General features: G+C 38.6%; 1 protein-coding gene across 1 annotated transcript in view; it reads right to left on the bottom strand.

Moving 5' to 3' along the window:
• Positions 1 to 5,304: 5,304 nt before the first annotated feature.
• The window catches only part of LOC140229158 (protein FAM13A-like), a 59,691-nt gene continuing 49,335 nt past the window's right edge, over positions 5,305 to 15,660 (bottom strand). The window contains exons 17-24 of the mRNA XM_072309425.1: positions 13,977 to 14,058; positions 13,380 to 13,573; positions 12,193 to 12,276; positions 11,197 to 11,274; positions 10,104 to 10,199; positions 7,954 to 8,165; positions 7,042 to 7,198; positions 5,305 to 5,614 (exon numbers count right to left, since the gene is read on the bottom strand). Coding sequence (XP_072165526.1) covers positions 5,537 to 5,614; positions 7,042 to 7,198; positions 7,954 to 8,165; positions 10,104 to 10,199; positions 11,197 to 11,274; positions 12,193 to 12,276; positions 13,380 to 13,573; positions 13,977 to 14,058 — 981 coding nt within the window. The 3' untranslated portion in view covers positions 5,305 to 5,536. The remainder of the gene's footprint in view (positions 5,615 to 7,041; positions 7,199 to 7,953; positions 8,166 to 10,103; positions 10,200 to 11,196; positions 11,275 to 12,192; positions 12,277 to 13,379; positions 13,574 to 13,976; positions 14,059 to 15,660) is intronic.

The following is a 15,660-nucleotide window of genomic DNA, read 5'->3' on the forward strand; positions in this document are numbered from 1 at the left end:
ACCAACCAACCAATCAGTCTGTCAATCAATTTTATCAACTATCCACCCATCTATTTATTTATTCATTTATTTAGTTATTTACCTACCTACCTACCTATCTCTCTGTCTATTTATCTTATTTTCTTTCTTTCTCTCTTTCTATCTATTGCATCAACTATACAGATACATCCTAATATGGCCTATGCACTCTACCAGGGGGTGTTTCATAAAGCTGTTCTTAAAGTAACGAACGACTTATTGAAATTCTGATTAAGTATAGCACATCAGAACGTGTTCCAGTTGTTCATAACTTTTAAGAACAGCTTTATGAAACATCCCCCTGGACTACACACACTACATCATAATAAAAATATTGTGTATGTAAAACGATGTCTGCAATGGATTCATGTACAAAAAAAAAAAAAAAATTGGCATTAGCTGTATTTGTATTTTCTGTCTATCCTGAAGTAGATGTGAGAAATCGCTTTGCTAAGTGAAACGGAATTTGATGATATATGACCTGCAAGATAACAAATGTAGTCTTGACAAGAGTGTCTTGATAAGGGCCTGATTTGGGAACAATTGTTAGTTATATAATCACTCTTAGGAGAGACATTTTGCAAGTATAAATATGCAACACATTGTGCATATACCTGAAGTATGCAATAGCAAATTTGCATTCGTTCCTTTTATCTGTATGTGACTGCAGAGTATGTGCCATATTTACACTTACTCTCTGAATCAAACACCACAATTCACTTTGATACACAAAACACACAAAATCAGTCTCATATTCCACAAAAATGGTGTGTTTTTATTTCGACATCCATAGCATGGAACAGCCCCTCTCATAAGAGCTGTGTCATTCAAAAACCTTCCTTCTTATATCATCAACATATCTCTCTACAGTAAAATACATCCTCACATGAAAAGTCTGTACAATTTTCATCTGCCTCTGTCGAAAGCAAAACTACCAGAAAATATATATAGCTCTATGCTGCCTTGTTCCATTGGCATTTCAATAATCTACATGCAAAATATTTTATCTTACAAGTCGTAACTCGCAGGTCTGTTGTCAGTATTATTCACAGTTTACAACTTCACAAGAAATAGTCTTCTCATACTTGTTTTTCTATAGTCTTGAATGTAAGTTATCACAGTGAGATGCAAAGTGTTGCAATTTGGGTAAAACAGTGAGAGATTGAAACACTGTGGTAACATGTGTAGAACACCAGTGACAGATCTCAGTGTATACATAACTGGTAGTAGTACATGCTGTGTGCAACTCAACCTGCAAGTTGCACATTATCAGTTTTACTGCAAGAACATGTGTAATACACCAGAGGGTGATTCTAGTGTTAACCCTGTGGCATGCTGTGTGTCATACACCTATGAGTTGCCTCTTTGGAGTAGAAAGTTACCTCGTACACCCTGTGGTAAGAATGAAATACTGGTACACCTTAGGGTGAAAACACCGCTCATCCTTCGGGTGGTGTTTGCAGTGTGTAATACATAATGAGCTGGAAAACCAGTGGCGAATGCATACATGTAGGTATGTACACAGTGTAGCTGCTGAAATCCCAAGTGTATACTGTATATATATGACATATTTTGAGAGTACAATATTCCCTGAATTGGGACAAATAACACAATTTCAAAAGAATATGTGATCAAGAACCACTGTGACAGATGGGGCAATATATGCATTACTCCTTTACAGGAGAAAAGTTTGCACAATCCTACCTTGAAGACAATATACTGCTCATTTGTGTTACAGGAGGCAATATTTTTGCAAGGTGTTAATTTCCCAAATATTGGTGGGCACACAAAATTCAGGGGGTAAAAAAAAATCACACTGAAATATACCACATATGCAATACCCTAGAGGTCGTACATGCTCTCTGTAGTACACCTTGCAACCGGTACACAAGTGCCTCATACAATGTACACCTGATAAACAACACAACTGGCAGGTAGTTCACCAGTGTGAAGTGTATAACCTCTGCTATACAAACTACAGTTTTCATACACTTAACCTGTTGAGGATGGACTGATTTTGCTACAATACGCATTTCCCATATACCCCTGCCCGAGTATACTTGGGACTCGTCCTCAACGGGTTAAATAGGAACTACACTGGCAAAGTAACGCACAAACTAGTCCTAGAGATACATTTACACTCTGCAGGTAGTACGACTTAAGGATCATACACTCTGAAACAATTGCCTTGAGAGTTCTTACACCTAGGGTGTCAACACAGTGTTAACAATGCAAACGCAGTGGTGAACAACAATTTGAAATACAAAAAAGCACAGGACAAACCCATTCTGACCGCAGCTGCTCTAGAGAGTTTTTGATCACAAGATTAGTACTGCAAACGGGTGGCAATTTGAGCAGTCCTTTACACTTTATTTACACCAGTCAATCTCTTACGCGATCAATATTTGCCCATTATATGTATCCATCCTTAATCTCATTACCTTTCTTCACTTTGCCATTTTGTTCATTGGCTTGGATGCAAGTTCGGAGTGATCCGTAAGGCATCTGTTGCAATAAAACTCAACGAATCGGCGAGCAAATCATTGATTTGATGTATATTTGTTGTCAAATAAGCAAGAACATGATAAAAAAAGCAGTTTTTAATCTGCACAATTACATATGAATATATCAGTTTGACAGCTCAAACTTGAAAAATATCCACTTTGTGTATACTGTTGGTACCTTGACCACAAAGAATTCATTTTCTCTTCGCACAAATATTTGACCTGGACAACACACTGATTACGTTGCATCATTGGTCCAACAGAAAAAAAGAAAGTGACCAAACTACATGCAGGAAGAGACAGCGATTACATAATAGAAATGATTCGAATAAATTTGGTCCTTTTGATGTGAAAACATGAGTTGAACAGAATGTCAGACTCTTCAAGACAACACGCATAGTGATGATGCGAACAATTGAATAATAGAATCATCTGAGCATAGAAAAAAACACCAAGTCACAACTTTACTGATGAAAAGGTTCTCACTGACAACTGATTTGGGATTTATAGAGATTTCCCTACACTTCAAAAGGTTTTCAAAGCAGATGTCAAATAAAGCACTCTTGATAAGCTATCTTTGGTCATCAAGAAAAAAACGGAGAATGTCTCGATACTTTCTGTACAAATCTGAACATGGCAACTTTGTTCTTAATATTAACACTCTGACATGTCCTGCAAATGCTTGTAAAAAAAAAATGATACAAAGAATGATATGTAAAACAGAATTGGCATATAAAATCATGTGCAAAACATACAGACAAAATAATGATACCGGTACACATGACATGCATTTAGTCCATAATTTACAAACAGGGTGATTAACAATCAGGCCCTATTCTACTGTGCGTTCTCAACATTATACCCAGGTCCTAGCTACCACTTGCATGGTAAATAACTAAGGTACGTGAAGTATTAAGTTTTTAAATACCAGGTTATCTCGTTTTGGCAAGTTTGGTGTGACGGCATTTCTTTTAACCATATTTTGTCATGAAGATAATAAAATCTGTTTGTTTTCAAATTACTTTATCTATTAAGCAACAATACATGGTGTATTTTCTTGGAGAGCGGCAACTGTTGCTTTGATTTGCTGCAAATTGTAATGTAACTTGTAGTTTTGCTGATACGTATATCGTCTCTATCAGCGTTACAGTTGTCCTGCTGACAGCTGGTCATTGCTGTAGAAACCAGGAGGATCCTGCACAACTGCATCAAACTGTAGATTCCAATTCCACCTCTCTGACTGTACTATGGTTTGTAAATATTGTTTACATGTATCTATTTATGCCAGTGATTGGAAGCGGGACTAATGCTATTGTGCCAGGACCCAAAAAAGAAAAGAAGCAATTAATCATTCATGATCAACATCACTTTGCTAGGGGTTCCTCACAGATTGAACTCTTTGTTTAACCCTTGACCTCTGACCTGCGGACAGTTATACCTCTCTTCACACACATCAAACCACCTGCAGCCATGAATGCAGGTGTGTGTATGTGTTTTCATGCGTAGTGGGTGTGCAGGGAATAATTTTCCAACTCAAATTTGATTGGTGTAAAAATGCATAGCAAATTGCAATGCGATACCAGGAAAATTATTCCCTGGGTGTGGCTGCGTGTATAAAAACAAGTGAATTCCTTTGCTTGCTTCACATCATCCTTGTATTGCTCTGCTTTGCATATTTACTGTCTAAAAATGAAATGCAAAAGTGAAATTCACTGTGTCCATATAAAAGGTGGCTTGACGTTGACAGCATAAGACCCCAAAGGTGCAAAAAGGGATAAAATGAGACGATGAATCATGATAAATCATGACAAATCATCTGTTCCACTGTATTTTAATACCTTAACAGATAAAATTCTAGTTTCAATGCAACATGTATATTCTTGCTTTTACAACACTGTAACTTATTGTTTCATTATTCATCACAGGTGTATGGACAAATGTGACAAGAAACACTTAAGAAAGATTAAACCTTTCACTGCAAATATTCTCTTCATTATTGAAGTTCTTTCATCTGCTTGTGCAATATTATCAAACCAGAGAAATATATTGAAAACAAATCCAAAGCCTTGAAATAATAGGCTCACTATTCCAAGAAATCTAATTCACACAGTAATTAAAAAAAGGAAAAAGATATAAATTCTCTTTTTCACCCGTGTACACACAGAAGCATACAAATTGCTTGATGAACTCTGTGTATTACATAATGTGTGTGACACTATGGTTTGATTCCCCCCCCCCCCCCTTTGTATTCAAGTCTACATAAACAGTAAATTGCAAAGCAAACCTGCATTAAGAGAATACTGTGATTAGTTGCAGGAACCTATTTTGTCTTGATGGAGATCAGAAATCCATGAAATACATGGTATATGAAGTGAATAAAGTTGGCACAGTGTTGTGTTTCTGGAAGCAGAGGCAAGAAACCCAGGAAATGACGAGTGAAGTTTTGATTTGAAATGCTTCCTTTGTGCTGGCAGCACGTCGATTCAGACTCCACCCACACACTGGTGAAACTCAAAGAGTGTTTGGTATTCCACATGGGTGTAACTGATCACTGCAAATCAATGTCTAGCACTCGAGAGCTACAGATGCATGGATTCTATAATAGCAGGTGGTATTGTTGACCTTATGGGATGTCCAATGAGGAATAGATACGGCATGTTCAAATCAGAATATGCAAACAAAATGTAAGAGGAGATATTAACATATTCTATCAAAAAGTGACCAAAACTTTCAGTTATAAAGAATATTTTGACCAAAAAAAAAAAAAAAAAAAATTGGCAAAGGAAACTCTAATGATGACATAAATATGTATGGATATATATTCTGGACGGAGTAAATTACTTTTAAAATGTGACACAAACTAAAAAGTGAACAAAGCAAGGTGTGCTAGGACTACAAAGCACACAAAAATATTGTACAAATGCCCAGGCTCTATCTTAGACAGGTCATCTATTCATTGTGGAATCACTTCCCCTCTCTGACGTAAAGGGGAGGTCCTGAGTGGACGGTCGGGGTCATGTGACAGCAGCCGATGTCTGTGATTGGTGTTTCTGTATCAGGGCATTCAGGAGCTTCAGCTGTTTCTTGATGTGCTGTGAAGAAAAGAAACAAACAATCAAGCATTATTCGGGATATAAAGTAACACGCTGAGAATCGCAGATTCACACATCAACAAATGCTGTCAAGATATTTCTTCTTCTTTTACCTAGATGAGATTTTACTTGTGACGATTCTTGCGTCCACGGCAGAGTCATCTTTTTCAGACAATTACTGGCACATATAGCTCAATCACTATACAAATGGAGCATTTCTATTTCATTAGACTTTTTTTTGGGGGGGGGGGGGGAAACAAAAACTTATTGACAATTGACATAAGATCTTTGGAATCTTCACAAGTCCTACAAATACAGACTTACCAAATTGAGGGAAAAAAATGATTAAAAAAAAAAAAATCCACAATTATCGAAAGCTTATGTCAGCAATTTGTCAGGTAACAAGTGAGATATCATTGGAAATGATTCATTCTGCTCTATCTGACAGTGGACTTACTTTGAAGTGTTTAAATATGGTGCTGAAACTGTTTTGTGATCAAACTCCTCATATAAAAATAATGATTTTTTTTTTTCAATTGGCAGTGTGAATACTGCCATGCTGAAAATAGCATGCTGAAAATCATGCTGAAAATAGCAAGATTTACTTGATCCCTTCTAATTCACCAGTGAGGTTGATAGTTTTCTCCTGTCTTAATTTTGTTGTTGCTTTTGTTGAACTACCTCAGTGTCACTGACTGAAACTGAGGATATTCCAGCAGAGAGGAAATACCAACATGAACTAATTATTCACATACAGCCTACTCAAATGTATTAGAACACATCATTTACATCTCAATCAATCAATCAGCATGTAGTCACTGCTAATCTGAGACACTGCCGTGAAATGACCCCCAAAGCAGTAATCATGACCCCCTAATGTCTTGCTCACGTGTAGTGATAGGGGCACATCTGGGTAAAATGGGGGTTTTGTAAATGTGTTCCAATTGAGGGGTCTTTGAGGTCAAAATTGTCATTCAGCTAACTCTCAGATGTGCTGGAGTTAAACTCCGGAGAGAGTTAGCTAATTGAAAAGTTTTCTTTTCGTACATAGAATGAGCTATCAAGGCATTTTTACATTTTTTGGGGAAATTTGATGGCAAAAGGGTGTGTATCTCTATATACACCCTTTTACCATGAAGAGACTACTGCAGCACTTGCCAGGTTTTGTTGGCATAATGGTTTGTCAACAGAAAACTGACTGTAATCCTGGTGATGAATAGTTTGAAAAACAAAGAAATGTTTAAACAATAATCTTTGAAGTATAAAGCAAACCCTTAGGCAAGTTCCATCTTCAAAATCTATTCCCGAGGCTTTTAGAGCAAAATCAAATGCTCAAACCTAAAAACCATTTTTCTCAATTTCATTTCTCCTAGTGTGGAGCTCCGATACACCCTTTCTGCCTTATTTCAGATAAGCAGCGCCTTTACCTTGTAGTCGTTGTACTCCATCTCCATGGGGGACCGGTCCTCCTTCTGGACTCTCTGCCCTGTCTCCTGGAGGAAGTTGTCCTCAAAGTCCTTGAGGACCCTGCGTAGCCGCCTCTTCTCCGACTGGGCTTGGTCCTGCCTCGCCAGCAGCTCCTCCCTGAAAAAAAAAAACCAAGGTGTCATAATCTTCCAAAGGTTGTCATGGTATTACAGTGCATCAATACTCCCAACATTAACTTTGTGACATGGAAGAGACTTGCTTTAAAGGGAACCCAAACCCAAAGAGCAATGTGGATTGAGTGAAAGCAGCAACATTAGTAGAACACATCAGTGAAAGTTTGAGGAAAATGGGACAATTGATGCAAAAGTTATGAATTTTCAAAGTTTTGGTGTTGGAACCGCTGGATGAGGAGACTACTAGAGGTTATGACGTATGTGTAGACAACAATATAAAGAAAATATAAAGAAAATTCCACAAAAATTCACTTTTCTAGCATAATGAAAGAGCACTTGACCAACCGCTTTCAGAAAGCAGGGGAAATAATTGTTACCCTTGACATATGTCAGTATCAAGTTGATGGAATATGTTATTTTCATGAAAAATAGATTTTGATTTTGAGACAGTCACGCCTAGTGCAGAGATCGACTTTATTATGGCTCAGGCAGGGCTGGACACTAGCTGTTTTCTCTGGTGAATTTGAAATTTTGGTTGCCTGAAAAAGAAATGTATTGATCCAAAATAAAAGGAAACATAACAATCTATATAAATCTTTATAGTTGCCTAAAGATAGACTGTTTGGATATTTGGTTGTCAAACATCAATTTTAGTGGCCCGAAGGCACTGCCTTATGTATTTCGAAACCTGGCTTTGGGAACATAAGGTAGGTACGACGCATGATTCGCCACACTCACAGAGAAGCTTCGTGGAAGTAGGCACTCGATGGGCTGAACGGAGAGTCGACCCGTCCGCTGTCGTTGGGGCTCGGGCAGATGTCGTCCAGGTCCGAGGGCGACCTCCCCATCAACCTTTGACCCGAGGGGGAGATCATCTGGGTGACCCTGAACTCCGCGGTGCCAAAGATGTCCTCCTCCTCTCCCTCATCATATTTGGTGTGGACGGGGCCCTGCGGAGGAAAGGAAAACGCTCAAAGCTTAGCACAGATATTCTGTGTGCATTCTGCATGTGGTGCTGGGAAACCTTTCTGGTCTGCTGTCTTTTAGGTACTACAGTAATAGTCACCGACAATTACCGCAACCATGATAACAACTATACATCCTTACCGCTGAACAGGCATTGTCTTGCCACTGAACCAAGTCACTATCACGACTCAATTGTTCAATTGTTAAAATCATAACTTTATTATAATAATATCATCTAGAATGTAAGTTGTTATTGTGTAAGTTGTTACGGTGGAGGCCAAGATTTGGTTAAGTCCGAACATCTAGTGTGCATTGAAAGGATGCTGTGATGGTTATAAATGAGTGCAAGTTAATAATGTAACGTCTGTCATTGATAACAGCAAACTTTTCAATTCTTGCTTAAAGCAAGACATGGTCAGTTGAGACATTTGATTATTACAGCTCTACACATGACACACACATTAGAAATGTAACTGCTTTTGCTACATACACAGTAGCATCATGGAATGAGAAGAAACTGAAGCCCGACTTATATATTTGTTTGAACTACTCACTTCCAAAATTAATCACATTTCACACCTAATTTGCAATTCAAGACACCGAAAGTTCTGCATCATCATATTTACTTCTTTTTTCTTTTTTTGACATGGAAAATAGAATAGGCAGTGTGAATGAAGACTTGGAGCCATTTGCAAAAACACAGTTGCTTAGGCATCTGTTCATTAGTGTGAACAAAGATGAGGGAGGGTGTTATCTCACCATTTGCTTGGGCACGAATTCTCTGGTTTCTATAATCTGTTCAAGGGTGTGAACGATCTATTCATTGGGAGGAACCAAGACTTACAAGGGTGTTCTCACCATCTACTCTGGCATGAATTCTTTGGTTTCTACAATATGATCAATGGTGTGAATGAAGACTTTACAGGAGAAAGTTCTCACCATCTGCTTGGGCATGAATTCTCTGGTTTCTACAATCTGTTTAAAGGTGTGAACGATCTATTCATTGGGAGGAACCAAGACTTACAAGGGTGTTCTCACCATCTACTCTGGCATGAATTCTTTGGTTTCTACAATATGATCAATGGTGTGAATGAAGACTTTACAGGAGAAAGTTCTCACCATCTGCTTGGGCATGAATTCTCTGGTTTCTACAATCTGTTTAAAGGTGTGAACGATCTATTCATTGGAAGGAACCAAGACTTACAAGGGTGTTCTCACCATCTACTCTGACATGAATTCTTTGGTTTCTACAATATGATCAATGGTGTGAATGAAGACTTTACAGGAGAAAGTTCTCACCATCTGCTTGGGCATGAATTCTCTGGTTTCTACAATCTGTTTAAAGGTGTGAACGATCTATTCATTGGGAGGAACCAAGACTTACAAGGGTGTTCTCACCATCTACTCTGGCATGAATTCTTTGGTTTCTACAATATGGTCAATGGTGTGAATGAAGACTTTACAGGAGAAAGTTCTCACCATCTGCTCAGACATGAATTCTCTGGTTTCTATAATCTGTTTAATGGTGTGAATGATCTATTCATTGAACAGATCATTCACACCATTGAAATTTCATTGGGCATGAATTCTCTGGTTTCTAGAATTTAATGGTGTGAACGATCTATTCACTAGGCATGAATTATCTGGTTTCTACACAATCTGTTTCATGGTGTGACCAATCTATTCATCAGGAATGAATTCTCTGGTTTCTATAAACTGTTTAATGGTGTGAATGATCTATTCAATGAACAGATCATTCATACCATTAAAATTTCATTCGGCATGAATTCTCTGGTTTCTAGAATTTAATGGTGTCAATGATCTACTCATTTGACATGGATTCTCTGGTTGCTACATTCTGTTCAACGGTGTGAACGATCTATTCAATGGGAGGAACCAAGACTTTAGGAGAGTGTTCTCACCATCTGCTTGGGCATGAAATCTTTGGTTTCTATGTGTTCCTCTATCGTGTTGAGGTCGGACGGAGTCGCCTCCTCCTGGACACTTCTCCTGGCATCCTAAGTGATGGTCAGACACAAGGCATTGCTCCTGACTTTTCAAGTCATTACCACTACTTCTCATCACAAAATATAATCCAACTTTCAACTAGGTTTTCCGCCAACAGCCACAGCTTTGGATGTCTTAATACTAACAGTAGACATTCATTATTAAACATACAACTAACAAAAAGTTTGCCCACCTATAGAAGCTGTGATGTTACTGGAAAAAAAAAAACAACCCAACTCCACCTAACAACTGTCACTGTAAATCAACACACAAAAGAGTAAATTATTTATGCAAGAACAGGATCATTCCTATCTTATGTAATCAATCAACATGATTTCATTTCGGAAGTCATTCTTTTCTGACTACAGGAGATGTAAAGCAGACAGCTTTCAAGTTCACATCGGATGTAAAGTGAACTGCCGGTCATGTTGCTAACATTCAGTTCTATAGAAAGATGGTGACTTACCTTGCAATCCTCATACATGTATCTCCAGCACTTCAACACAAATGCTTACTGTTGCATGCCCTAATAAAGTAGTTTTGGGTACATCATGCACACAAACGAGTATGGGACTTTTCCCCCAACAGCATACTTTCAAAGATAGTTGAGAGCTGTGACAAAAGCTACAGGGAAAATGTTTTCTTTTTCTTTTCCTTTTTTTTTTTAAACATGCATTAGCCTACATACTTTACTTGTTCCTAGAGGGAACTATTTCATCAGAAGACAGAAGACAAAACACAATATACTTGGTAATAACATCTGTAGACATAGATTGAGGGAGGGAAAAATACTACTTGGGGAGACTAAAGTAAAAGAGAAAAAATGGCAAACTTGGAGAAGTTAACAACAGTTATTTACACAGAAGAGAAAAACAGCAAACAACTACAATATAAGTAAGTTACAGTGATTGTGAAGAGGTACATGGTGATTAAAAACTGTCATTAGAAGGAGTTTAGTCGAACGGAGGACTGCTACATGCATGCTGGCATTCTGCTGACTGGCCTCACCTGTTTTTTTAGGATTTTCTTCAAGGTGCGATAGCGATCATACAGGGGCTTCATGATTTCCTTGGAAGCCTTCGTCGTCTGTGGGTTTAGATAAAGAGAGTTTGGCTGTATTCTCAAAATGTGAAATACCTTGAGCTTTGAATGAATAAATACATCAATATCTTCATGTTTGATAAACAGATAATATTAACCTGTTGAGGACGGTTTCATTTTGCTACAACACGCATTTCCTATAGACACCTGCCCGAGTATACTTGGGATTCGTCCTCAACGGGTTAAGAATACTTGCCAATAATGGCATGCCATGTCATTGATACCTTAACTACCTCCTGCTTCCCATATCTTTTATAAAATGCATAAACTGCTGTTTTAAAATAATTGTTTGAATTAACATGCTGTTCTATCCAAACACAACCGCATCTTAACTTCAAAGCACATTTCTCAAAACTGTATTTGCACAGTTGCCAACTTACTTTTTTCTACAGTGTGTATAGGGTGGAACAAATCGATAGAAAGTTCAGAATCTGGAGAATTTGAAAAAGGATTTTAAAGCCAGGAAACCATCTTTCGGGGCAACTCTATCTGGTCATTGTGGTGATATATGATTCATGTGTCATCCATGACCATGTTGAAGGTCTACCATTCCATGGAAATAGCCTGGGGTCTATGAGAACTCAGTGTGATTTTGGCTCTCTATCCAATAATTTTACTGTTTATTTGATATTGAACATCTCATTATTGCTCTGCTATTCAGTGAGGATAAAACTTAAAACACTCATAGTGATGCTCTCCATATTGTTAAGGACAGTGACTAAAATTGAATTTCTTCACATGACACAAAATGCACTTGTCTTTGCTCGATGTCTGTTTGATGTTTGTGAAGTTAATTGTTCTACCAGGGGTCCTCAACAACTTTAGAGCACTGTTTCTACCAACACAATCAAGACAGCACCAGCTCCACAGTGGGTGGTTTGTCTTTTTGAGGTGAGATCTTACCGGCCTGCCGTATTTACTCTCAAGCTGGAGCAATGCTTTCTGAATGGCCACCTTCTCTTCTTTAATCTCATCCTGAGTCATCTCCTGAAAACAGGGGTGAGAGAAAAAGCAGGCCTATCAATACAGCTCTTGGAACTATGAAGGGGGCAGAGAGAATGAATGATGGAGGCGTGGCCCACATGCCTGCCTTGAAGGTTGTAATGATGGTGATGGTGGTAGTGGTGGTAGTGGTGACAGTGGGGGTGGTGGTGTTGGTGTTGGTGGTAATGGTCGTGGTAGTGGTGGCGATGGTGATGGTGGTGGTGGTGGTGGTGGTGGTGATGGTGATGATGGATGATGGTTTTGAGGGTGGTGGTGGTGGTGGTTGTAGTGGTTGTAGTGGCAGTGGGGTGGTGGTAATGGGGAGGGGGTGGCAATGGGGGTAGTGGCAATTGTGGTGGTGACAACATTGATGTTGGTGTTGGTGGTAATGGTGGTGGTAATGGGGGTGGTGGTGGTATTGGTGGCAATGGTTGTGATGGTGGCAGTCAGTGTGGTTGTGGCAGTGGCAGTGGGTGTAGTGGTAATGGGTGGGAGTGGTAATTATGGTGGTGGTAGTGGCAATGGTGCCATTGGCAATGATGTTGGTAATGGTGTGAGTGATGGTAGTGTGGGGAGGAGAGTTGGCAATGCCCTCACTTTATACTCCTGAGCTGTGGAAGTTTAGAAGACCTTCTACCTACCAGAATGTTCCTTATTAACACATTCACAGTAACAGAAGTTGGAGCAAAGAATGCCTGATCTTCAATCTGCATGAATAACTTAAGTGATGAAAAGTAAATCAACCCCTGCATCACTTGTCACTTCCACAGCTTTAAATAAGAAATCTCTTATCAGGAAGATTTTTAATGCTGGTTTGATGGTCAATAACTACAACTTTTGAAGTTTTCTAGGTAAGCTGCTGTGGAGTTGGTAGCTCTACTTACTGACATCACACTGAACATATTATGCAAATTCTCTTAGCAGCATACAATATTATTCTCTAATGGTAAACCTACATCCTACAGAGAAAGAAACCGCAATCCATTCTCAATTTCATCAGCTCTTTACGTGCACAAGAGAGAAATATTCTAAACCGAATATAAAATCAACAACATTTGGTTAAATTGAAGAACATGTTCAAATCAAGAGAGAGATGATGATCTTACGTGGATGTCAAAGCTGCGATTTGCCTCAATTCTCTTCTCCTGGAGCCGCTTCTGGGCCAGATTGAGGGATTCCTTGAGGCCAGCCAGGTGGACCGGGGAGGAGTCGCCTTCCTCGTTCATCTCGTTGCCAGAGAGACGGGCCGGCAAGGTGCTGTGGAGGGGGTTCTTGGCTTCCCTCACCTCACTCTTCAAGGCTGTAACACGGCAGATTTGAATGACGATGATGAATATAGACACCACAAACTACAGCATTTAAAATTTGTGTGGTATTTGTATCGGCCTTTTTCACTACAGTAACAAACACATCAGAATCTTACATAGCATTGGAATAATACCTTTGCCTCCTGGTGGTGAATTTATCATAAACCTCTTTCAAGACTTTATTGCAACTGATTGACAAATTGCCCTACAGCTGAACATACATGTACACAAGCATCAAACAGATCAGTGTTTTAGTAGTAGCCATGGAAAAAGAAATGATGGGCACACATACTCGAGCAGGATTCAAACCTACGCCCAAGACTGTTGGACTTCAAAGGAGTTTAGAGAATATGCGTCAAACTAAAAGGAGGTGAAGTTAATAGTTTGTCCGCCCACCTTTGAGTTGCTTGGTTGCTCTTTTCAGCTCCCCAATCATCTTCTTGATTTCTGGCTGTCCAAGCTTCTCGTTTTGAGTTGGCTGATGAGAAAGCAGATTGAGCAGAAGTGATAAGTTTAAGTCATTCAGCATGTGACAGTATTTTGCTTCATTTCATATGCCACTCATCAGTGGGTAATGACAATGATGATGATGATAACGATGATGATGATGATGATGATGATGATGATGATAATAATAATAATAATAACAACAACAACAATAATAATAATAATAATAATAATAATAATAATAATAATAATAATAATAATAATAATAATAATGATAATAATAATAATAATAATAATAATAATAATAACAACAAGGAAAAGTAGAAATTACGCGGTGCGTAATATATGTCCCCGCCGGAAGTAGCATTTTGTAGCAAAATGTGCAATATAGGTAAAAAATCAAGGTCAAAGGTCAAAGAAGTCAAAGGTCAAAATTCTGTGTAAAAGTTTTGAAGCCCTCACCTAGTGCCATCACATAAAGTAAACGGAATCGAAATCGGGTTAGAAATGGCAAAGGAGTAGCATTTTATAGCCAATGTACAATACAGGTCAAAAATCAAGGTCAAAGGTCAAAGAAGGCAAAGGTCAAAATTCTGTGTAACGTTTTGAAGCCCTCACCTAGTGCCATCACATAAAGCAAACGGAATCGAAATCAGGTTAGAAATGGCGAAGGAGTAGCATTTTGTAGCCAATGTACAATACAGGTCAAAAATCAAGGTCAAAGGTCAAAGAAGGCAAAGGTCAAAATTCTGTGTAGAAGTTTTGAAGCCCTCACCTAGTGCCATCACATAAAGCAAACGGAATCGAAATCGGGTTAGAAATGGCGAAGGAGTAGCATTTTGTAGCAAAATGTAGGTCAAAAATCAAGGTCAAAGGTCAAAGAAGGCAAAGGTCAAAATTCTGTGTAACGTTTTGAAGCCCTCACCTAGTGCCATCACATAAAGCAAACGGAATCGAAATCGGGTTAGAAATGGCGAAGGAGTAGCATTTTGCAGCAAAATGTACAATATAGGTCAAAAATCAAGGTCAAAGGTCAAAGAAGTCAAAGGTCAAAATTCTATGTAGAAGGTTTGAAGCCCTCACCTAGTGCCATCACATAAAGCAAACGGAATCGAAATCGGGTTAGAAATGGCGAAGGAGTAGCATTTTGTAGCAAAATGTACAATATAGGTCAAAAATCAAGGTCAAAGGTCAAAGAAGTCAAAGGTCAAAATTCTGTGTAGAAGTTTTGAAGCCCTCACCTAGTGCCATCATATAAAGCAAATGGAATCGAAATCGGGTTAGAAATGGCGAAGGAGTAGCATTTTGTAGTAAAATGTACAATATAGGTCAAAGGTCAAGGTCAAAGGTCACGACTGAAATTCTGTGTAGAAGTTTCAAAGCTCCCATGTAGTGCTATCATATAAAGCAAACAGAATCAAAATTGGCTCATAAATGACAGAGAAGTAGCAAATTGAAGATTTTGATCACACACGGACGCACACACGGACACACGGACGCACGGACGGACGGACGGACACACACACGTACGGAGCCCGTTTCATAGTCCCCTGCTCGAACTCGTTCGGCGGGGACAATAATAATAATAATAATAATAATAATAATAATAATAATAATAATAATAATAATGATA

The sequence above is a fragment of the Diadema setosum genome, chromosome 5 (genome assembly GCF_964275005.1).
Source record: "Diadema setosum chromosome 5, eeDiaSeto1, whole genome shotgun sequence".
Lineage (NCBI taxonomy): Eukaryota > Metazoa > Echinodermata > Echinoidea > Diadematoida > Diadematidae > Diadema > Diadema setosum.